Genomic DNA, 23,135 nt, shown 5'->3' on the forward strand with positions numbered 1-23,135 from the left:
AGTATTTTTTCTCTGGGCGTAATGTCAGCATTGGTTTTAGGGTAAGCACCTGCGGAGGTGCTGGTGAACGTACGAGAGGTGTGTTGGCCGAAAATTAACGTGAGATTGGCAGGTAGAGGCGGTAAGAGTTCAACCATTCCATGATTTTGTTGAAGAACCCTAACATCTTCGACACTCCGTAATATTTCGTTGGATATACTATTAATTCCGTACAATTATGTAAACACATTTTGTTCCTGTTCTGAAGCCCATTTTGTTTAAAAGATATGGATTCTGCTACCCCTGCAACATGCATGATTAACACGATTGGTTCTGTTGATGTTTTACCCGTTATTGACTCTATCGGCTTTCAAAATCAAAATCTCTTCAAAATCTCTCAACAATGAGTTACAAATGTATACCAAATCTCCCAAAAATGATGTACAAATGTGTCACCTTCTTTCTGTTTTTTTAAACTCCACAAGAAGTTAACAATTAAATTTGTGTCCAAGTAAATATTTTACGAATATATTAACTTCATTTTAAATCAAACACGAGTTTTGTTGATGCCATTGTATGTGTCTAGCCATTTTCTAATAAATAAAGAATAAGGTTTTGAATTGTTATGGAATAAATTGTTGGATTTACATATTATTTTGCTTCGTAATTCAAAACTGAGCGAATCAGTATCGAAAAATGGTTCCAACATTGTAACTTGAATTGAGAAACCCTGTAAAAAGAAGGAATGCCTCTTCAAACTGATCCGTTTGCATCGCTGCGTAGCGCAAAGAGAGGCGAAAAAGAGCTTGAGAGAACAGCCCGAGTCTAGCTCACAATATACAAGCTCCAAGCAAGTGTATGACTGGGGCGAAGTGGTTAATCGTTTGTCATCCTGAAAGGCCGATTCCAGAAAACAAATGTCATGTAATAAGCATTCTGTGAGGGGCAACATTGATATCACTATTTTTTATCAGCTCTTATCATTCTTTAAGTCGTATTGCTCTATTATTCCGATTGAAAGGTTGTAATAGGCAATATAACTAGCCTCCCCAAAAAAAGAAAGGTGTTGGAGTGTGTATGAAATAAACGGAAATCCCAAGAATTCGACCTGTTTTTGGTGCTAAGCATGGAACATATGTGTGTTGAACAACATTGGTAACAAATCATTGATATAATTAACACTTATCAACCCGCGCTTATCATTCTTTCATTCGTAACAATCCATTATCTTCTTCGAAAAGTGGAAAAATAGCGTTGTGAAGTACACCTTAAAAGAAAGTTGTCCGGGTGTGATTGACGTACATCAGCTCTATTAAGTAAAATGGTTCGTATTACTCCCTTTTTTACCGCCTTGAGGCTAATTTATTACAGAAAACACAGAACACAGAGTTCAACACAGTTTCATCATGTAACGAGTTTCATAAATATTCATTTATTTAATTATCAGTCTATTTAGCTTAATATTGCATTCATGTTGGATGATTGTTGCTTCGTTTTGGCCGCGCTGCTCACTTACATTTGCTTACATGTTTAAATTTTGCTATTTTGCTGTCTTCCTCCAATATTCTATCATCTGTTACGGGTGTGGAATTTATATGTGTTGTTTTAATGGGATGATGTTTTTTTGTTTTGATAATTTCACCCACATATAAACACACACGCGGTTTTTTTTCTGTCCTGCTTCAATAATCATGTACAAAACAATAAACAATTGGTTAATAATCCTCGGATGCGTCCTTCCAGGTGCGTGTCTCTTTGGTGATGAAGATGCTTTATAAGGGTCGACTTTTTGTTTTTTGTCCTCTTTCCTTCGCCTCTTCCATTGATTAGAACCTCACGAGTAGATGGTCATAAGAATCATCTGCAGAAATGGACAGGAAGAATATTGTGTTACTAAAACAGTGCGTGCAATAATATACAGTAATTACCTCTTCCAACGACAGAGGGCTCGCCTTCGCTTTGGCATCCAAGCTGTGATAGCGCTCTGTGGAATTAAAAAACAAATTTTAGTGCTAATTTGTACGCAAGCGCACGCAAGCGATGAACGTACCGTGAGCCAAATGTAATCGTGCCATCGATAGAAGGTATCCCTCCAGCGTTATCTGCCGGCTGCGTGTGAATCGGCTAACCAGTGCTTCCAGCACTTTATTACTAGCGGTAGCACCGCCGGCCCATAACAACCCTCGCAGGCAGTACGAAGATACCTTCGACGCCCAGATACCCCGGCTGAGCGTGGCCGTGCCGGACGAGGAGGGACCGCAGCGCCGAAATGCTGCCTTCCAGAACCGCATCAGCCCGATCAAGGCCGGCACGTGCTCGATCGAGAGACGCCCACCGAGCGCCGGATCTCTCAGCGCCAACATACCGCGGCACAGCTCCAGCGACGGTCCACAGTTGATACCGCCAAGGCCGCGGAATCCTCGATTGTTACCACCGTGGGCTTTCAGGATGGCTTGCAGCTGGGTGGCATCGATTTCGTGCGGATAGCGGGCGCGCAGTTTGTAGAGAATTCGCTAGAAGAGGTAAGAGGACTTGTGTGTGATTAACCCATGGTCGGCCAGGGTTGCGAGATCTGCCGTCTTTCCAGCACACTCACAGCATCGATCGTACGCTCGTCGCAGAACTCAGCCGCAATGTTGTGTATCACCAGATTCTCCTCGTTCACCTCCCACACGTCCGTGTGCTGATCGGCGAAGATACGCAACAGGAACCGTCCCTCCCGATGCTGGGCCGCGTGCGGCATCACGACGAAGTCACCCGCCGGCAGCGCGAAGAACGTTGCGATCTCGCGCAGGTTCGACAGCGGGGCAAAGTCGAGCGGCATCTGCTCGCTCACGTACTGCGGCGTGACGCGCTGCATCCCGGGCGGTACCTCGTAGATGGTAAATCCAATCTCCTCCTCCTCATAGTTCCGGCTCCGGTAGCACTCATACTTCTGGGCCACGGCCACTACGACGTGCGCTTTGGAGGGATGGCCCGGCGGTACCCGAATCCGGAACTGGGGATTGGTGGCGGTCGTCTCGATGAACTTGTGCGGTCCACCCGCATTGAACCCGGCACGCCACTGTCGTACGGCAAGCGCTGCCCGCCAGGGGGCGCGTGTGTGCAGACCGGGCTCGAGCGCCCAATCGTCCGGGCCGATGTGTGCCAACCAGATGACGACGAAGCGCGTCAGAAACTCGTTCACCGACATCCAGAACTCGCAGTCGTTGGAGGAGCGCGATGATAGCAGTTCGCGATCGCGTTCGTTCAGCGCGTTCCACTCCCAGCTGCGTTCGGACCAAGCGCCACACCAGACGCCGCCCCATTCGCCACCGATCCAGGGGCTGCGCAGTCGTATCAGGCTTGTGTCCCCACCAGACGAGCTGCTGCCGTGTGTGACGGAGTCGTTCGAGTTGGCTCGCACCCGCGCAAGGCCGGTCACGCAGTACGGATGTTCGGTGAGCAGCCCTGATCGACGCCTTTTGGTTTCCTTTTCCTGTAGACATGCGATGTAATGAATTCAACGTTATATGACCTCTTCCTGTGCCACTTACCAGTCCACTAATGGCGATCAAGAGTGTTGATCTGGGTACAGCTCCACCTAATAGTGGTCCACTGGGTGGTACACTCTGTACCACTGCTCCTGTAAGATCCTGCAAGGCCCGTCCGACCGTACCGTACTTCAAGAAGGTATATCCTCCATACAATCTGGAATTTCAAGCAAACGTTTGCGGCTATACTAAATCCTTGAAGTTCTCAACCTGACGCTAGACATACTTGGCGTAGGCTTTCTCCAACAGTGCCGCCCAAAAGATGTCCGGCTGAGCGCAATGCATGTGTGCGGGGCGATCTCCACGTGTCGGAAGTCGATCGTCAACTCGCACCTCAATCCATTTCCCCCACTGCCAGAAGCGAAATCTGTTGAAAATAGCGCAATTGAGAGGGTTTTTGATGTAATGATGTCTATGATGAAAATGTTAAATTCTGCAAAAGAACCAATTATTTGATCAACCTAATGTTATATGTGCTCAAACAACACACCATCATTATGGCGTATAAATATTTATTTATACAAGAAAAGGCTAATATAATGTCGTGTCGTGTGTGTGGTTTACCCCTCTTTTAATCATATGTAATCAAATGGCTTTCAATAATTTCTTCTTGAAATTATATTTCCTCAACCCTTCCATAAGCTCAATACTACTACGGCGATATCTCAAGCATCAACCACCCTCCAAACACGCGACGAATGCTGGAGGTGACAAATTGGATGCTGGGTAAACAACCAATCTCGGTCCCCGGTGGATGCTACCTCCCGCCGTTGGCTGCCGATTACTTAACCACCAATTGTGAGATGTGTCTGTCTGTTTGGACACTGTTTGTGTACAGCGCAAACATAAACCCATCCTCACTAATTCGCGGTGACATTGAAGCCATCCATCGTACGCGTATGTTGCACCGAAATCGAACCGAACCGATAGCCACCGCAGAGCAGGTTTTGTTGGCCTAATGACCCGACTTGCGAGATATCTCGACTGCCATAAAAAAACAAACACAGATCGGTGCAGGATTCTACCCGAATGCGGTCGATCGCGTTGAACTCATCAACGACAATTAAACATCAAACGCGGATCTAACGGCGCGAACTTGATGCGATTGTAAAATATTCCAAGGCTAACCAGTATTTCCATAGTACGATCCACCGGTCGGGAGCGTACCCCGTTGCGTTCTGTGACATCTTTTACTCGATGGGGAGACAAGTTGCAGATTCCCACCAGATGGAGCTATCATCATCGATAACGTAGCCACGTTCCACCACCCCAAGACTTTGGGCACCTTCACATCACGATTAGCCAGCTCGCGGAAATACGAGTAGATGGAAGCCTCCCGGTACGGTTGACTTGTGTGTGACCTCTTCACTTTCGCCGCCACCCGAGATACGATGTTTGCGCCGTTTATGAAGCGGTCGTGACTTGCGCGCGGGATATGTCGCCGTCCGGGCGAAGATGCCCATCGGCTTGTATCATTCGCGCCCGGTGCCGTGTGTCGTGCAGTTCGTCCCGCAGTGTGCTCGTACGAAGGAATTAATTAATCAAATACGGCGATCGAGTGCGGGAAGGTGATGTTTCCTATCGTTGCGTTGGGCTCTGTCGGTCAAGGAGTCAATCGTCATTAAATGGGCAATCGGTTCTTCATTCATTTCTTTGTTCGGAGCACGAACGGAACGCGTTGGTGATTAATTTGTAAAGAAACAGCGATCAAGAGTGCATTGAGGAGGAGTTTAAAAGTTAATTTAATTAAGAATTCTAGTTGAGTTCCTCGCCTTCTCGGAGTTTTATTAAAAAAAAGTGTTGTTAAAAATTAAGTTCAATGAGTTATCATGATAAGATCGTGAGGAATGGTGATCTATTCGTAAAAAAAACAGTAACCAAAGGCCTCTTGTTAAATGTTATAGAGTGTGTTTTTCTTGTTTAGTTTATTAAATACTCCAAGATGATGTTGAAAGTAATGTTAAAAAGTAAGCTCAGTGAATGATATATGCTTATCCTATTGATGTTTCGATACTATAATCGTATTATTTACAGAGCTCCTGTTCATCAGTCCACGATACTCTCACTTTCTGTTTGGCATTCTTTGTGGGTGGATTCTTTCACGAGTGGCGTACTTTTGGTCAACAACCGGGGGCACATATCTTGAAACTACCGGCTGGATTACGGGCCGTAATCGGTTATCAAACCACCAATCTGCTGTTATCAACATGACCGAAAGTGTACGCGTGCTGTGCTGGGTCATGACCGCGCCTGCCAATCATCAGGATAAAGTCGTCCACATTAAAGCTACCTGGGGTGCGCGTTGCAACAAACTGCTGATCATGAGTTCCGTGGAAGATGCCGATATTGGCAGCATTGCGTTGCCCGTTGAGGAAGGTCGGGAGAACCTTTGGAATAAGACGCGGGAAGCGTTCCGATACATTTACGAGCATCACCTGGAGGAGTACGATTGGTTCTTCAAGGCGGACGACGACACGTACGTGGTGGTGGAGAACCTGCGATATTTTCTCTATCCGTATTCACCGGAGCTGCCCATCTACTTTGGCAGTAAGTTTCGCTATCCGGAGTTCGTGAAGCAAGGTTATTTTTCTGGTGGCGCTGGATATGTGCTAAGCAGGGAAGCAGTAAGACGCTTTTACGAACAGTCACTGCAGGATGAGGAGCATTGCTCAGCTGCGCTTCAGACTGAGGATCTTGAGATGGGTAAAATCTGACGGGTGCTACATACCTCTGAATCATTCTACCTAACTATCGCTTCTTTCTTTACGCAGGCAAATGTATGGAGAGTGTGAATGTAACGGCAGGCGATTCGCGTGATGATTACGGCCGGAAGCGATTCCTACCCCTAGATCCCGTCTTACATCTGACCGATTCGTTGGCAGAATATCCTGACTTTTGGTACTACAATTACTCGTACTACGAACCACTGTATGGGAAGAGCTGCTGCTCGGATCTTGCCATCAGCTTTCATTACATATCGGGCAAAACTATGCACATGATGGACTATCTGATCTACGATCTACATGCGTGGGGTTCACACTATCGCTCACCGCCACTGGCTAAACGGAAAACGCCGAAGGAAGCAATGGTCGTTGCAGGACCGTATCCCTTAAGTACTTTTCGTCCAGAAACAGAGACGAGCACGCATGAACTAACCAAGGAAACGTCTCACACAGCATCCTTCTCTGTTGAGTCATAGTGAAGATACCAGGTATATTCTCTAAACTAGTCATTATGTTTTTTTTTTAATTTACAAATACTCTTAAAAATACTCTTATTTGTTGTTTGATAAACAAACAATCGAAATAAAATCATGTTTACACAAAGGAATTGGATTTTTCTGCTTCCGTACGATCAGTGTCGCTCGAGAAACGCTTCGCACGCACACCGCGTTGCATACATTCAGGGGTATTCGATCGCAGCGAAGCGTTTCCATGGCAAAAACACATCAATTATGAAGCAAATGTGTTAATGTTGCAAATGTTTAGGGTTGTGATGACATTTCGCTGTATACATTTAACACCTACTTGAACATTCCACAGTATCCGTTGGCGGTGTCGAAAGTTTGTTCCGGTGGGACGACACGCTCCAGAAGTCTCGGTAGCTGCGAAAGACAACCGAGCGCCGCTAGTAGGCTGGGATCACCGGGACCAACGGGTTCTGGTAGCTCCCGGGCGGTGAGCGGTGTTCCTGGTGGGGCAATACGAAACTGGGGTCTTGCGCACATATCCTGAAGAGATGTGAGATATAATAGAGCCAGCCGAGTATGAGAAATAAGCGAATATCAGCTGCAAAAGGCAGCACAAGCTTACGTGCGGTCGCATCCAAACGATTTGCTTCTTCTTGGACAGTGTTCGGGGTGTTGGTGGGAACTCTAGATCCTCGTGCAATCCCCCCGGGCCACGGGTAAGCACACCGTTCATGTGACGTCCGTTAGGGAGCGTGCCGTTCCCATTCGCCGTGATGACCTCGGCCGATCGGGGTCGGGACAGTGTTGACTGATGATCCTGCATACCTCCATTGGTCCAGCCCCGTAGTTTCGGTCCACCGTCTGAGCAGGAAAAAAAAACGCGTAAGCGACAGTTAAACAGTGTCAATTAATCCATTTCACGCTAAACCGATAACGACTTCCGTTCAGGGTGCGCCGCCAAAAACGGCGCACAGTGAGAGTGAGTAACGCTTTGTGTGCCAAAAATGTCGGCCAATACCGACAAGTGGCCCGCTAATAAAGAAAAGTGAAGAATTGAAGGAAAGTTATTTGAACAACCGTGGATGGTGCTCACGGTGGCACGAACAGTCAATCAATCACTCGAGCAGATTGATGGCGCAGACGGGGCCTGGAGGGTGCGTCCGGTTCGAAAGACGAGTGGAGCTACTTACTTGTGTAATACTTATCCGTGGCAGTGAACTCACCTGTGAACGAAAGGGGAGAAGCAAAAAAAAAAACAAGTCAGCAAGAGAACACATGAGTATGGCGAGATTTTGCGTTTATGAGATCGTTTACGATCGGAGAAAAGTCAATTGAGGCTAGTGAGATGTGGTGGTGATGTTTGGTAGAAATTATCGCTTTCCCGTACTTGCTGGGAAAAGGTGGAAGCAGGAAACAGGAAATGAAAAGCGTAAGCATAAAGCATTATTTTGACATCGCACAGCACTTGCTCTCAATTCGGCGTTTCGTGTAAGTGCTGCTACCGATTTTACCGCGCCAGCGATCGGTTAAACACACCTTAGGACGACGGATCGTCGGCACTTCTGGCTATGGCCTAGAAAAAGGGTACATTACTTTCTCTGGCTGCTTATTCGTTTTCCAACAGAGAATTAACTCCTTCTTCAAGCACGTTGGGTCAGTGTCAAAGCGGTTTTCTCCAACTGTCCAAAAAATTGGACCAAACGAGTTTGCGAATTGGAAATGGGGACAGTTTTATATTTTAGATGGTTTTTGGGATAAGACTATAGGGAGATTTTGAAAATGGTCGTATAAAATGTAAAACAAGCGATTTTGAATCTCTAATTGCATACATTTGGGCGTTTGTAATCAAAATGTATGCATTTCACTATTTTTTAGGTCGTTTGTCAAGTTTTTTTTAAGAGATGTATCGAACTATTTAAAACTTATAACTAATATACATGCAATATCAACCTCACAGAAGAGAAATGAAACGATTTGATAGATGCTGTGACTGATTCGGTTAAGAAAGCGTCGTCACAAGCAAGACGTCGTGGGTGACGGTCCAGCTAACTACTGTCACAACTGTGATTTGACATGAATTATGCAGCAAAATTAGTCACACGATAAGCGTATGCACATGTTCGTGTCGGTGTCGTCGGGTGCATGCCGGGTCGCTCCGTTAGAGTAAAGTTAGGAGGTTAAGTGCAAGAACGGGGGTAACAACGCTCCCAAAACCAACGAGAGATGGCAAGTGGCAAGACTAAGGGAGTGCTCTTGTCTGTTTCGTGCTCGTACGCTGGGGCGCCTTGCGGAGTTTTCTTCGTACTGTTTAAGGTAGCGTTCGCCACCAAACAAGCGCATGACTAAACTCTCGGCATGGGAAAATGTCAATTCCCGGTCGCCACGAACCACGAACCCGGCGGAAACCCGCATCCAAGACCAACCCGATGCTTTGGAACCATAAAGCGGGCATGAATCATCACCGGGTTGGTGCGGTGTCGCACAGGGCAGTAGAGGGGATAGGGAGCAAACTGCATACAACCTCAACTCACCTTCACCGAAGGGGCCCACTGTGGAAGGTTTCCAAAACAGCTGCACGCCGTGGTGCAGCTTGCTCACCGTCCGATCGCGAAAGCCCCTAGTGGTCAGCGAGCGTTTATATGGCTCGTTTAGCCAAAAGATCGCAGCGGCGTAATGGTACCAACGCTAACCGCTCGTGAGCAATAAAAGTGTATCAATTTCTGCTCATTAGCCCTGCGGGACAACACCAAAGACGAAGATGATCCGTCCGTTTGGCACTCGTTGCGCACCGGGCAACCGTGCGCGTCCGGAAGGGGATGCCACTCCGCACAAGATGTAGGACAAGCTGTTACGGCTGCGATTTACCTGACCAATCGGGATCGGGTCGATCAGCGCCCCAACTCGCACAGTTGGGCCCTCGCAGCGGCAGTGTCGCAATGCCGATGGATGGAAAGTCGACCACCGTCAACGGGAGGGAAAACAAATTGGCGATGTTTATCGAACCCCCGTGCGGACGTGGATGTCTTCTGCTCCTTCTTCTTGCCTTTTCCGCCTCATTGCACCGAGACCGGGATGATTTGCAAATTAAATCAAAGCGAAGAAAGCTGAGCGTGACAGGAAGCGTGATCACGCAGCGAACTTCGTTAGGTTGAATTTATGTAGTAGAAATCATAAAAGACTTAATAAAGAAATTGTTGATCTTTTAGCGGCAAAATGAAGCCGTAAGTTAGGGTATTGAAACAAAAGAGAATGCACTACGATGCAGCTTAAACAGCTTGATAAACAGTTTGAAAATGTTCTAATATTCCAATTGCACTAGTTTTAGGTTAAAGCAAATAGGAGCGATTGAAGTTTACACACAGGAAAATGTATCAGTATGAGAATGTGGACGAAGACTTTTTCCACGATTGCGGCATAGAGAAATGTGTATATTTTTGGGTTCGAAATGAATAACGTCCAACATTTGATTACTAATTATAAGGAAAAGTGTTTGCATATGACTATACTCAATAAGGAACGCAATAGCTTTGTTATCTCATGTGCAGAGTATCACCTCAGTGTTCTATTTTGTTGTTCAAACTCTCCCTTAGGTTTTTATTTAAATATTTTTATTTAACAAAACATAATCAAAAGCTAACTAAAGTAAAGTCTTCTAACCAAATTAGGTTAACCAAATGTTAGTGGTGAAATGGACGGAAAGATGCAAAACATTTCTCGACAAGCAACTTCACAGGAGCAACCCTTACGTATATGTATCGTATATGTTACGTATATTTAGTAAAATAGTATAGCGATTGTCAAGTCTTAATCTGGACCACAAATTTAGGGAAAACTGTCAAAGCACTTTGCCACTAACTAATACCAAATAAAATATTGATCAATTGTGTTGATGAGCTATGATATGATGTGATTGTGTTGATGAGCGCCCGGATATAATTACATAATTTATTGATGTATTAAATAATGTAAAAAATTTCGCCTAATGCAGGGGTTCGCAAAGAGCGGCTCACGTGCCAATTCCGTCCCGCTAATACATTTTATCGGATTTGGAATTTCTGGCTACCGCCCGGCCGTTCTTCAGATAAATAAAAAAAAATCGGGCTACTGAATTGTTTCTATTATCTAGCCTTATTCTGTGAAAGGTGTGCCGGCCCCTGGTGCTAAGACTTACGATTTTTCCTGGTAGAAGATCTTTCCAAGAAACCGATAACATAGAAGGTCAGAAATAAATATTGTTTTCACCACAAGAAAATAATTGTCACTCCACAAGTTGCAATAACAAGAGGAATTTATTTGACAAACTTCAATTTTTCCAAATTTATTTTCAATTTTTCTTGTCATGCTATTAGAGAGAAGATTAACTGTCGAAGAAATTTTTATACGTCTAGTTCACGTATTATAATCCGCGGCTAATTTTAAACTCATAATTATGAACATAGAAAGCGATGAGAGTTTAAAAACTTGACAAATAAAACCGAGCAAAACCTAGAAAACGAAACCTCCTTCATACGCTTTTAAAATCTCCTCCTAATCCCAAATCACCATTTTCCGGCAGCCATGACATCCGGACCATCACCTTCTCACCAAGGTTGAAGGTAAACGTACCACCGGCCCGATGGCCTCCAGTAGCTCATGTGACGACACTCGACCGCAACCGATGCGATTACAAAATGTCAGCGAGTAATTGATTTAGCGGTAACGCTTACACCCGAGGAAGGGGGAAGCGTTGGGTTGGACAATTTGCCCAAGATCAAACCAAACGAGTGTACCGTCTTCCGTTGGTTAAACTGCCGCCGATTCTAATCGTACCGCCATGAAATCGTAAGCCCTTTCCGTCACGCCCAATGTACGGGGCGAGGGTTTTTAAATGGGGTGGAAAAATTAGCATCGGACCACGGAACGGAACGATGGCGGATCTAAGCGAACGCCGGATCGTCGGTCGCACGTTTTGTCATCGATGGGGTTGGGCATTTGGTTGATGAACTAATAAAAACAAACGACTTAAACGATGGCTAATTAAATGTCCCCTCAGTCGAGAGGTGTTTTTGGGGAGGCCTGCTTTTTTGTGTGTGTGGCATTTTTTAAAGAAGGAAGTGCTGATTACATTTGTTTTCCTCTCACACGGCTCATTGTAATGCGCAAAAACGTCACAACGGAAAAGCATTCCCAATACAGCTGGATGGGAGCGAATGTATTTGCTCCACGCGAATTATTATTATAAAATCGATTAGTTGAAGAGAAAAGCTCCACTCCCGTCTCACGCCCAAACTCCGTTTTGTAATGCTTGGCGAGGTCATTAAACGAACTCGCACACCCCACACGGTGCCCAGCGTTCGTTCCGAACCGATTACGCTGATTGATGAATGGGAGAAAAAATTCCTTTTCAGCCTGCTTCCTGGAGCAGGCAAATCAGTGGGTTGCATTATTTATGCACCGAGGGCCCCCAAAAGAAAATGGACACCGGTTGGACCTCCCAGCGGGGCAACAATGTAACGACACCCGTCCGCCTTGTAGCACAACTGCACCGAGTGATCGATGAACGTACCGGGCACTGGAACGGAAGCCGTATCGGTTTGCATCGAGACCAATACTCACAACCACTCCGTGGCATGGGTGAGTCAGCTCGGTTGCCGTGGTTTCGTAACCGTGGTGTCCCAGGTTACGTACGAAAGGATACATTCAATATGGGTGTGTTCCTATTATTAGATCAGTGTCAGTGGATGAAAATATATGGAGCGTTCGACCCGCAAGGGACACGAGACGAGACATGGCAGGGTTTCCAACCCAAGGCGAACGGTCTCAATGGGTAAGGTGCTAGCAATGGGTACAATTTTCCAATAAAACTCATACTTATTACCATACACTGTCATAGCTCATTTTTGAACTTCAGCTAGAAAACAAAACCAAAGCCAACACAACCCATTGCATTGGGTGAGTGCAAACAGGTTCTGGCTTCTGCGTGATACGTTTCATTGCTTTATTTTGCCTAGTTCTATTCGGCCCAACCCATAGCCATGCCAGGGAGGGCAAGAACCACACACACACACACACACACCGTTAGCCACCAGTAATCGAATTGATTTCAATTCCCCACCCAACCCGCAAGCCCTTCTGAAGCCCTTTCGCGTATTCGCCACCAGCGGCAGCACGTGGAAGAATCCGGCTCCAATTCCGTTTACCCATGTTTTAGCGCCATTTACCGCGGGTGATGGTGATCCAACAATCCGAGAAGGTGGATGATGAAGATGCGGTGAAACGCAGGCTTTGACCTCCGCGAGCAAGGTTCGCTGCGGTGCGGACGGGGTTCTACCGGGGGTTCGTTTTTTGTCCGCTCGTTCACGTCACCGGCACGAGGTGGTAGCGGATCGCATGGTGAAGTTATGTAACCGTCAGCTCGTTATCTAGCCAATGGTATCGACACAGCGCGGTTAGCCCTTACGATGCACTTCCCCTGCATACGGGAACCTTCCTTAACTTTCCCGGTGCTTTACGAGCTTATCGGAGCTTGTTATCGGGCGGGCACTTGTACAAATGACATCGACACTTCGACGTTCATTAAATGTGCCCTCCCGAGGGGGCGGAAGGGGAGGGCGGTGGGGCGAGCGGATGTGAAGGAGAAAGGCAAAGAACGAAACAAAATTGTACTAGCAGATAAATCTAACAGGAGCAACCGAATCGGATGAAAAGAAACACACGCGAGGTTCGTCGCTTGTGCTTCGGTTGAAGTTTTTCTTTCGTTTGCCTCACCCGATTTGCTGCACCTTATGGGAACCGCTATGGGGTAGCGATGGGGATTAACGAGCCAAGCGAACGAACGAGTTCTGAATGAAAATTCTAAAACAAAAAAAACACACACACATTCCGGTACGAACCACAAACAAGAAGAAGGAGAGAGGGAAAAAAAGGGAAAACTCAAGGCAAGTCTCCGAGTGGTTCGAGCTTTAATCATTACCGTACCCCTTTCTGGAGCAGGTTCCAGCGATGACGATGACGCCCGGGTTAATATATCTCCTTAATGCCCATAACCCTGCCTGAACCCCGCGAACCGCGTGCGGGTTCGCCTTATTCGGCAGCATTCTCCGGTTCGGTCGCAGCGCAAACCTCTTTCGCAACTGGGCTGCGGGATCGTAAGGCGTGTACGGTTCGTGGAGACAGTGCCACGGTGCGTGCTGGGATGCATAAATGTTCCGCTTTGTTGGCTGCTGCTGGCTGCTGCCATAATTGGGATGTTTCTTTGTTCTCGCTCTGCAGCTGAGCTGTTGCAGAATACTCCCGTTTTGTGTCAATCTGCTCCGAGAGGGTATTAAAATTAAATAAATGTTTTTTTTTGTTTTGTTTTTGCAACGATTATTAGCAATGGCAGCTATAATTTAGCCTTCGATTAACATAAATTGTGTTGCTCAATCGCTTACCTAATGCAGAAATGTAATAACTATAAACGACCAAACGCAAATTATTTTTTCTTTTTGGTGGAAAAACTCCACTGCAAACCTAAGTAAGTAGCTGTGGCTTTCCCAATTTATCTGCCAAAATAAAAATAAAAAAGCCAATAAAAATGCATCCATCCTCGAACCCTGCTGTTACGCAAACATAGAAATTAATCTAACGCTAACGCAACAACATCGCATCGCCCAAAGGTCGTCTTTTGTGGCACATGGGAACGCGCGGTTAACGGGGAGATACCTTTTTTTTTTTTATTTGCGTGATGCAACTGCCGGGGCAAAATAATAGCAATCAAGATCCAATTATCTGATTATCGATGACGATCGAGCCGGGCATGGTGAAACGGCATCGAGGTGTTTGCGGGGGGGGGGAGGGGGGGATTTTCTTCTAGCCGCATATTCACCCTGTTAATGTTTTAAGATTTTCCATTTCGTTTCGGTTGTTTGAATGGTGGTTTTCTTGTTCACTCTTTATCTGTGTACAGAAGGAAAATCCACCCATCAAGGGAGTCAAAAACAACACTTTGGGTTTTTCTTGTTGCTGCTGTTTTTCCACCCATTCGAACCGTAATGGTGCGCAAATAATTCGCACTCGCTGGTGATACGCACATGAAAACGGTTGTAGCTTTCTTTTATTGCAGGAAGCTTCGGTTCGATCATCAAAAAGTGAAAAAAGAGAACCTGGAGAAAATGGCGCTGTGGAAAACAAAAAAAAAAAAAAAACAAGTCGGAAGCTTGAACTCCACTGCGAATCACTTTCCACCCGGCGGTGGGCTGTGTGAACTATTGAACTCGAAAGTGGACGCCGTGGTGAGGAGTTAAAGAAACTCGAAGCGAATGAACCGAAAACCGTGCCGTTTAGGTATTGAGGTTTATTGTGCATGGTTAAGAAGATTGGGTGCGTTGTTTTCCACCGTTGTTCCGTTGTTATTGTTTTGTCCGGGAAAGACCTACAAAGTCGTACAGGTTTAGATTAACCTCGTTCGCGATGTGTTCGCCAGCGTCTTTGACGGGTTGGAAGGAGTACTAAAGCCTCTCTAGACGGTATGCATTCTTGAAATTTGCAATAAATCTCAAAGAATGCGCCTCGATGTTTCTGTCAAATGGCGCGAATTGAACAACCTTCTTGTAAAAAAAATATGCCCTTCATGTGCCAAAAGAATGTTAGTCTAGATATTTTGGATTTTCGGAGATTATATTGACCCGATTTCAGGTGATGCCCATTGGAAATCGGCTTGGACGAATTTGATACGGCGTTGAAAGAATTAACTCGCTGAATGAGTCAATTATATGCCCAAAAAAACAACATCTCGTTGAACTTGTCAATACAACCGTCAAACTCCGTATTGTGCACTTAGGCTCAATCAAGACGCAACCGTGATAATGGGTTGGGTTTTCGTAAAACAATTGTTGTCATGTCATGTTGGGGAACATGTCCTTTGAGGGCCCTAAGCAGAATGACAGTTTAAGACGAATAAATTCATAGGTGGAGGGTCATCAATCATGGATGAATCATCAATGTTAAATGATTAATGAATCTTAGAAGATTTATAACTTTTTTGAATAGAGATTCAGATTCATTTATTTTGTTCAAAGAAACATTCAGATTTATGAACCTAAATCAGACTCACCCAACACTAGATGTGGTCCGTTTGTTTTGGGACTAAATAAAACAAATAACAATATAGTAAAAAAAAACACATGGAAACAAATAATCCCTGCCTGCTTGATTGTGCACAAACAGTAACTTTATGACAGAAAGTTTTATCAATCTAATGTATGATAAATCACAAGTATGCGCTCCGTCTAGAGATGCTTGTAGATGGTTGTAGGAGCACCCAGGTATGCGATTTTTAAGTTCATCCTCCGTGAACCATCTGCTACATCTGTCCGGACGGTTTGGAAGAATGTTTCTTGATACTGGAACCCCCGATCGGGAAATAGAAGCAAAAGGAAAAGGGTGGAAAGCGATGAAAAATGATGAAACAGATTTTCACTTCATTTTCCCACACGCCCTTTTCTCGAAACACCAAAGCTCATCAGAACGGACAGAGCGGGGGTTTTTGTTTCTTAATTAAAAATCTTGGAACAACACAAAAAACAACGAACATCTTAAAGTCGGTTTATTCTCGTCATTAACCGGTGGCATATGAAAACCGCTGGCTTCCGTCTATAAAACGCGCTGCCTTACAGTTAGCCAAGCTAGCTGGCGGACGATCACGCTGTAGATTGCATTTTAATTATTTAGTTTAAACACTAAGCGCTCATCACTAAGCGTTAGCGATCACATCGTGGATAATTTATATTTAAAACGGATTCATTTATGTTCAATACTTTACCCTATGAGCTGATACGTTGAAACGGTTCCATTAAATAATTACGTGCAAGCGATTGAGATCGAAATAAAAGCATAACTTGCGTCGAACAATAAAAATTCCATTCCTCGTTTTTTTTTCTGTTTGCCGACACGCAACCCACTCGAGTGGTTAAATAACCACTGATAAGCGGACCAAGAAAAGGAGTGTGCGGGTGGACGGGTGTGATCCATCTCTTCCTCTTTCTCTCTCTCTTTGAAATCACGGCGAAGGTCAATCGGAAGGAAAAGGACCCCCAATGCCCCGTTCTATCCACCCTTTTATTTTGCCGCGTTCCTTTCTTATGGTAGCGTTGAAATTTCCGCTAAATTTGTTCCATTTAGCTTCCTCGAGCTGGAAAACAAATGCCACACGCAACCGGTGTACGTTGCGTGTGCGTTCGGGAGTGCGGTCGGTTTATCTGGCCCGATTCAGGCCAGAAGCTTATTAGGCGAACGGCAAAACTGCTACCGGTGAGGCTCCCTTCAAGTGGCATCATCCCACCCGAGAATCGAACGGAGCAGATTTTGAAATTCCATTTCCATTTCTGGCACGCACCGGGAGGGAGTTCGAACGATCAGCACCAATCAAGGGTGCGACTCAAGCGAATACGCAGAGAAATATTGCGTGCCACTCGTACGAGTGTATTGTGAAATTTATTCTTTTTTTTTTTTGTTTGCACTCCCGCTTCCGGATTACGAGGTGGGTGCAATTGCAGCGGGCAGCAACTGCAATGAAAGAGCGCCGGCTAATTTGGCTAAAACGTTTTTCAAACGCAACCCGCAAATGGTAAACAATGCAATGCCGGGACCACTTGTCAAGCTGCAAAATGTCATTATTGACGGCAAGGCTATTGAAGGAGACAAGGTGGTGGAATGTAGAGTATTTTGACAAGTAAGAAGACGAAAAACTAGAAGGTGCATTTGACAGGGGAGGGTGCGTTTGACAGCCTGCAAAATCCCTCAGAAAAGGTACACCGGCCATTTGAATTGCAACGGTGCTTCTCTGTTCGATTAAAATTAATCATTTCTATGTTTTTCTTATTGTACATTTACACAAAATTTTGCGCTTGAATTGGAAGTAATGATAATAACTAATGAAGTATTAAAGAGAATGTCCGTTGGGGACGGTTTATATTGTTAAGGCTATTGGTGAATGCAAAGTTGCTACCAAGCAAAACTGTATCATTTACATCCAGAATAAATTGAGTAATGAAAAGGCATAAGTGAAACAGTTTTTGATGATGATTACATTTCATATCATTTTGTACAATCATTACCTATCGATATCGATTAGCCACAATCGTCCGTGAAATGTCCCTTTCCATTCGATCTTAAGAGAGCGGCATCTTAAGATAGTGGCACTCCCAAGGATGAACTCGTGCGCAGATTCAGTTAAAACGAAATGAATACCTTCCGATTAATTGATGTTTTTTTACACGAAAAGAACCACATGCACTTGGTACAGTAACATCCTTTCGTTCATATTTAGCACCGCCACAATTTGGTTTCAAGTCATACATTCGGCGAACCACACCAAGATCTTGTTGACCACAATGCGTCTGGACATATTAATCAAGCATATACTGCAATATTCTTATTTTTTAATAGATAAGCTGGTATCAATTACCTAGCAATGAAATGAGTGATATATTCTACAAATAATTATTAAATTTCCCCTTCTCAAATGATACATGTCCTATACGCTTGAACCGCTTTAACTGTAGTTATAAACGTATGACCCCACACCCACAAACGTCAAATTATTGGAAGAAGAATTTTGCGGAAAATCGTTAATATTCAACCTTGTCTCCTTCAATAGCCTTGATTGACGGGATGGTTTGTGGCTTGCGAAACGGGGCGTACTGACGCACCCAACCTTACGTGTGCCCACCTGCAACGGGGCTCTGCGTTGGAGCTCGACTTTCAAAACAACAGTCTAATGTATCGAATTTAGACAGGGGACCTGTGTGGACAGGACCGGCGTGTGTTCGTAATTAGATAGCAATTGGATCTGCCACGGCGCTCGGCGAGCTGGAACGCTCAACACGCGCAGAAGAGGCTGCTTGAAACGCGGAACCATCACGGGTGTCAGATTCTACCAAAACAAACTTTACGCTGTACGGGAAGGCAGCGGCCGAACCTTGTTTGGGGCGAGGGATTTCGTTACAGCCGGAGGAGATTGTTGCGAAATTGTGCAGTTGTGCAAATACACTCCTTCGCGTTTAATGCTGTTCGCTTCTCCTGGCTGCTGGGAAGAGACTGCTTTAGGGGATGGGATATAAGCACTAAGTTCTTTCGCAAGAAACGATTTTTTGGGTATTTAACTCTTATATTGCTTTACAGGACTTATTCGATAAAGTCTCCCATTTCTAAATTCTCGAAATTTAGAAGAAATGCATAGCATTCTTTATTAGCACATTTGCAAAACTTTCAAACAGGACAGTACATGCGCAGAATCAATTTCATTTTGAATAGGACTCAGAAATGGAAGAAAGATTCTACATGTACAGTGTATGACACAACTACACGTACACCAATTTTTTTGTGAATAAAATTGAGAAAGATCACAACATAACAATAATAAATATATAGATAAAAATGATGCTTTACTTAGTTCATAATAATAGATAAGTACGTTTTTGAAGGTCCAACAATCCCAAACATACTGGTTGAATGAAGTTCCAGTTGGACTTTAAATTGAAGAAATTCAGTTAGTTGAACATTTTTTTAAATATCTTGTAATATCAGGAAAAGAAAGAGAAAGATAAAGTTCTAATAAAGAGAAAGTATAATGGTTTTGGTCCTTTTTTCGCCTCACGAACTCAGTAAAAAAAAAAAAAACATCTTACGAAGTACTAAGTTACAAAGTACAGTAATAAAGTTTTTATTACTGCATAAAACATAGTTTTTTTTAGCTTTTAATTTTATTCTTAAATTTAAACAGAAATAACCGCAAAGTTATGTTACACAGTGTATAATTAGCACAAATATATTTTTATAGTAATAGTAATAATTTATTATCCTTTTATTCTAACACCCAACGCATTATTGTTGATGATAGTAATGCCCACAAATTTTCATTAAGTTAGCAAACATTAACGTTTAATTGAAAAGCCCACATTAATTGATGTATCCCACATGTTGTATGAAAAAAAACGACCTGATCTAATGAGCGAAAAAAACCCTCAAACCTTGCTAATGTTCTACGTAATGATGTTCAGCAGCAACAAATAGGTGGAATGGTGAAGAAAAACTCGTTTTTCCTCAAACTCCACATACACACACCCGCCTCCACCCCCTTTTATACACACACACACACACACACACACACACACACGATACATTCTTGATTCTCGTGTGCCCGACACAACGCGAGCATCTCCTTTCACTTTCCCCACCCGTTGTATGCCGCCCTTTCCGGGGGGCGTGCGCATCGAATCATAGAATATGATGCCTTAGAATAAAAGCGTTTGAAGGGTAATCGAAACGGTACTAACAAAGGGGAGACAGAGAGAGAGAGATAAAAAAGCAGCATCAACAGCCTAACGCAAAAGTCATTGATCAAAACCCAGGAATCGGGCATCTTGTTCAACAAGGCACGAAAGGTCGTATTTTAAATAGCAAACGATGTGTGAAAAGAGGCTGCGTACAACAACAGTGTGCCCCGTTTGCAAATGGCATGGGGTCAGGTGCAAAAAACGCAAAAGCATACAGCATGGATTGAGCAAAAACCGCACCAAAGAAATACAAAAAAAAATAAAAACGGCATCAGTTGCTCTTAAATTTATGATAGGAGGTGTGCGCAAATACGAAAACACGAACGCTGGCCGCGAAAATGGATCTTAACCATGCGATAAGTGCAGTTCCTGGCGGGGCAGCAGTTGTGATTGAGTTGTGCGCTCGCTGTGGAGCTCGTGTGGATCATTAATATTGTACAACGTGTGTGTGAGTATGGAACGCGTACAATTTCCCACGCTAGTCCGCTTGATTTGATGATTTGTTGTGGTGTTTCGCTAATTTTGTTGCATTTTTAAAGTGAATTAAATTCAAAAGACTTGAGCTGACAACGAAAGACTTGTATGCCGCATCAACAAGCGACGAACCTTCGCTTTGAAGGATTTGGATGGAACTGTGATTAAAGGTGGAAGCGCAGTTGGGAAATTATGTTAACAGCCGTGTTTCAATGTCAAAATAGTAGAAAGAAGCAAACATGTGCTCCCGTGTACGTGCAGCCACGTGCAAGCAACCATCAATCAAAAGGGGCTGAACAAACATCCTCCAGCACCCGCACGCTTCCGCTGCTTATCGTCCGACAAATCGCAAACAACACACACACACACACACTCCAAAATCCGAGCACAGGAAGGAAGTTATCATTCCGCACGATGAAATGGATGAGATGGCAAGAACAGCGACACAAATGAGGGGCAAAACAGCATGTGCAAACGCACCAGCGCCTGCACTCGTTTGCCGCGATCCATTGCATTGTTGTTACCATCAGCTGCCGGGCTGATATGCTGATAAGTGTGTGCAGCGATGAAATAAAAGCTGCCACTTTTTTCCTGTTGCTCCAGACCCCATTAGGGCACCGTGTGGGTTGGAATCAAAATAAACAATCGCTAATGACAGTGACACTGGCACGAACGAGCAACGACGCACTGGCGAGATGCGCCGTTGCATACGATCGTGGGCAGAACCATTGTGGGGGAAAGCACACGATGCTCGCAGCTGCGTTTCATTAGCACTTGACCCAGTTGAAGGTGATGTTGGGCACGGTGGTGGCGACCCTACGACCCCACCGCTGACGTCTGGCAGATGTCGTATGATGTTGTTGCGCTCGCTGGTTCCACCAGGAAACGCCTCCGATAACGAATGGCGTGTGAAAATGTGTTCCCATTGTGCTTTTTTTTTCGGGTAGGGGGAGGAGGTATTAGTATCCGGATCGGTGTCTCTTTCTGAACTAGCGCAAAGAGGGGTGGAAAAATGGGAACGAAAACAACAGAAAAAAAAACACCTCCCCAGCACGCGCGTGCCACCGTAAATGAGCTTTACCGGAGATGGCCCAATTCTGTCCATTTTCGGCAGTCGGTTACCGCTCGAGATTGGTCTCCGAAATTGTTGAGTAGGTCAAACATTTTTAATGCGGATTAATAACCCGCTCAGACCGCCGGCGGTCTTTACGTTGCCGATCTTTCTGGTGTGTGCTTGAGTTGTTATTACATAAGCGACCTTTTTTTTTGTTGCTGTTTCCAACCATTTCTCAAGGGGATGATTTACAGTGTGACCTCCCATCCGAAATTATTATGAATTCATTCTTAGCCCTCCACCTTAGCGAGCCGGCCAGGGCTAGCGATCAGCCTCATTTGTTAATTCCATTCAAACAGTTCCTGGAGGGGTTTATTTTTCCCGTGTGGGAGATTCCGTCGCTCGTGTATTTCTGAAGGATTGTTTTCCTGATTATTGTTTTATCACACAAACCAACCCCCAAAATGAGAGCTATCATAGCTCTTCTCATCTGATTGTGAGATGGCACCACGGAAAGCATTCGTTTGACAAGAATCATAAATTACTGGGGTCCCCCTCCGCAACGAAAAAAAAAGTAGGACCACCTTAAATTGGTGGAGATGAGATTTTGGGGCTTTTGATTTTTTTTCTTTCTTGCAGCCATAATTGGGTTAAGCGACAGGGTATTATTTATCTTACAGAAGAAGACATCGATAGTGCTGCTTACCTGATGGCCTGGGCAAGATAATGATGGTTTTATTAGCGAAAGGTAGTTAAAAGCGATGATTTAAGACGGATACTCCACATTTAAAACTCCGCTCATTAAAGAACTTACCGGCACCTTCGCACCTTGACCCTTTGCGACGCTTTTTAATTGCGCAAAGCGTAAACATCCCTCGCAAAAGGCACACTCATCACTAAATAGGTGCGCCCACCAGCCACCCGCCTAATGAGCCGACAACACTCTCAATGCGGAATCGATCGCAAATGACACAATAGTCCCGCCAATCTTTTTGCCGCACATTATAAACTGCTGCACTTTGTGCCGGCAGTTGCGGCAGACCCGAATGCACTGTCCTCCCACCAAGGCAGATGCAGCTGGGGGTTGCTGCAGCGTTCCAATTTGAATCCCACGGTAGAACGGGCACGCGTGTTGCAATGGTACGGAAATTGGCACCACCGGCACCAGGCTGGCAAGCAACGGGGCAAACATGGCAGGATGTAAAGGAACCACACAACGTTCGAACGGGGCCATGAAAAATCGACACTAATTGTGCGAGCGCACACTTTTGTCATACAATTATGAGATATTTTTACTCCCATGCATGGGCATAAAGTTTAGATCGCAATTCTCTCCTGCTTCCTTCTCCTTTTGCTTCCCATTTCAATCCATTCCCCGGGTCGAACACAGGTTTGCTTTTATCCGCACCACTCCGGAAGGTGTGAAGTGAGGGAGATTTTGCGTTTTTTGCAGTGTTTGCAGCTTTTTACAGCGTGGTGTTAAATTGTGCGATCATTTTGTGGGCCGAATGGAACGCAACCAAGGGAAGAGGTCATTTGTCACCATAAAGTTAAAAGCCGGCAGAAATTAAGGAATGTTACTAGTGTGTGTGTTTTTAGGGCTGGCGCTA

General features: G+C 44.8%; 2 protein-coding genes across 2 annotated transcripts in view; one reads left to right on the top strand and one right to left on the bottom strand.

Annotated features, from left to right (window-relative positions):
• Window positions 1-1,813: 1,813 nt before the first annotated feature.
• The window catches only part of LOC128709507 (calpain-11-like), a 36,190-nt gene continuing 14,868 nt past the window's right edge, over window positions 1,814-23,135 (bottom strand). The window contains exons 2-10 of the mRNA XM_053804511.1: window positions 7,893-7,925; window positions 7,325-7,563; window positions 7,040-7,242; window positions 3,739-3,879; window positions 3,516-3,669; window positions 2,576-3,457; window positions 2,030-2,492; window positions 1,908-1,963; window positions 1,814-1,840 (exon numbers count right to left, since the gene is read on the bottom strand). Coding sequence (XP_053660486.1) covers window positions 1,814-1,840; window positions 1,908-1,963; window positions 2,030-2,492; window positions 2,576-3,457; window positions 3,516-3,669; window positions 3,739-3,879; window positions 7,040-7,242; window positions 7,325-7,563; window positions 7,893-7,925 — 2,198 coding nt within the window. The remainder of the gene's footprint in view (window positions 1,841-1,907; window positions 1,964-2,029; window positions 2,493-2,575; window positions 3,458-3,515; window positions 3,670-3,738; window positions 3,880-7,039; window positions 7,243-7,324; window positions 7,564-7,892; window positions 7,926-23,135) is intronic.
• On the top strand, window positions 5,455-6,711 carry LOC128709509 (glycoprotein-N-acetylgalactosamine 3-beta-galactosyltransferase 1-like). The gene is made up of 3 exons (XM_053804513.1): window positions 5,455-5,479; window positions 5,547-6,215; window positions 6,284-6,711. The coding sequence occupies exons 1-3, from the start codon at window positions 5,455-5,457 to the stop codon at window positions 6,709-6,711; spliced, it is 1,122 nt and encodes a 373-aa protein (XP_053660488.1).

Source organism: Anopheles marshallii, chromosome 2 (genome assembly GCF_943734725.1).
Source record: "Anopheles marshallii chromosome 2, idAnoMarsDA_429_01, whole genome shotgun sequence".
Lineage (NCBI taxonomy): Eukaryota > Metazoa > Arthropoda > Insecta > Diptera > Culicidae > Anopheles > Anopheles marshallii.

Bases quoted from the DNA above. Each gene is read 5' to 3' on its own strand.
- LOC128709509 (XM_053804513.1), top strand. From the start codon at position 5,455: ATGATGTTGAAAGTAATGTTAAAAA. The intron at 5,480-5,546 runs GTAAGCTCAGTG...TATTATTTACAG, and splicing joins GTTGAAAGTAATGTTAAAAA to AGCTCCTGTTCATCAGTCCA. The intron at 6,216-6,283 runs GTAAAATCTGAC...TTCTTTACGCAG, and splicing joins GACTGAGGATCTTGAGATGG to GCAAATGTATGGAGAGTGTG.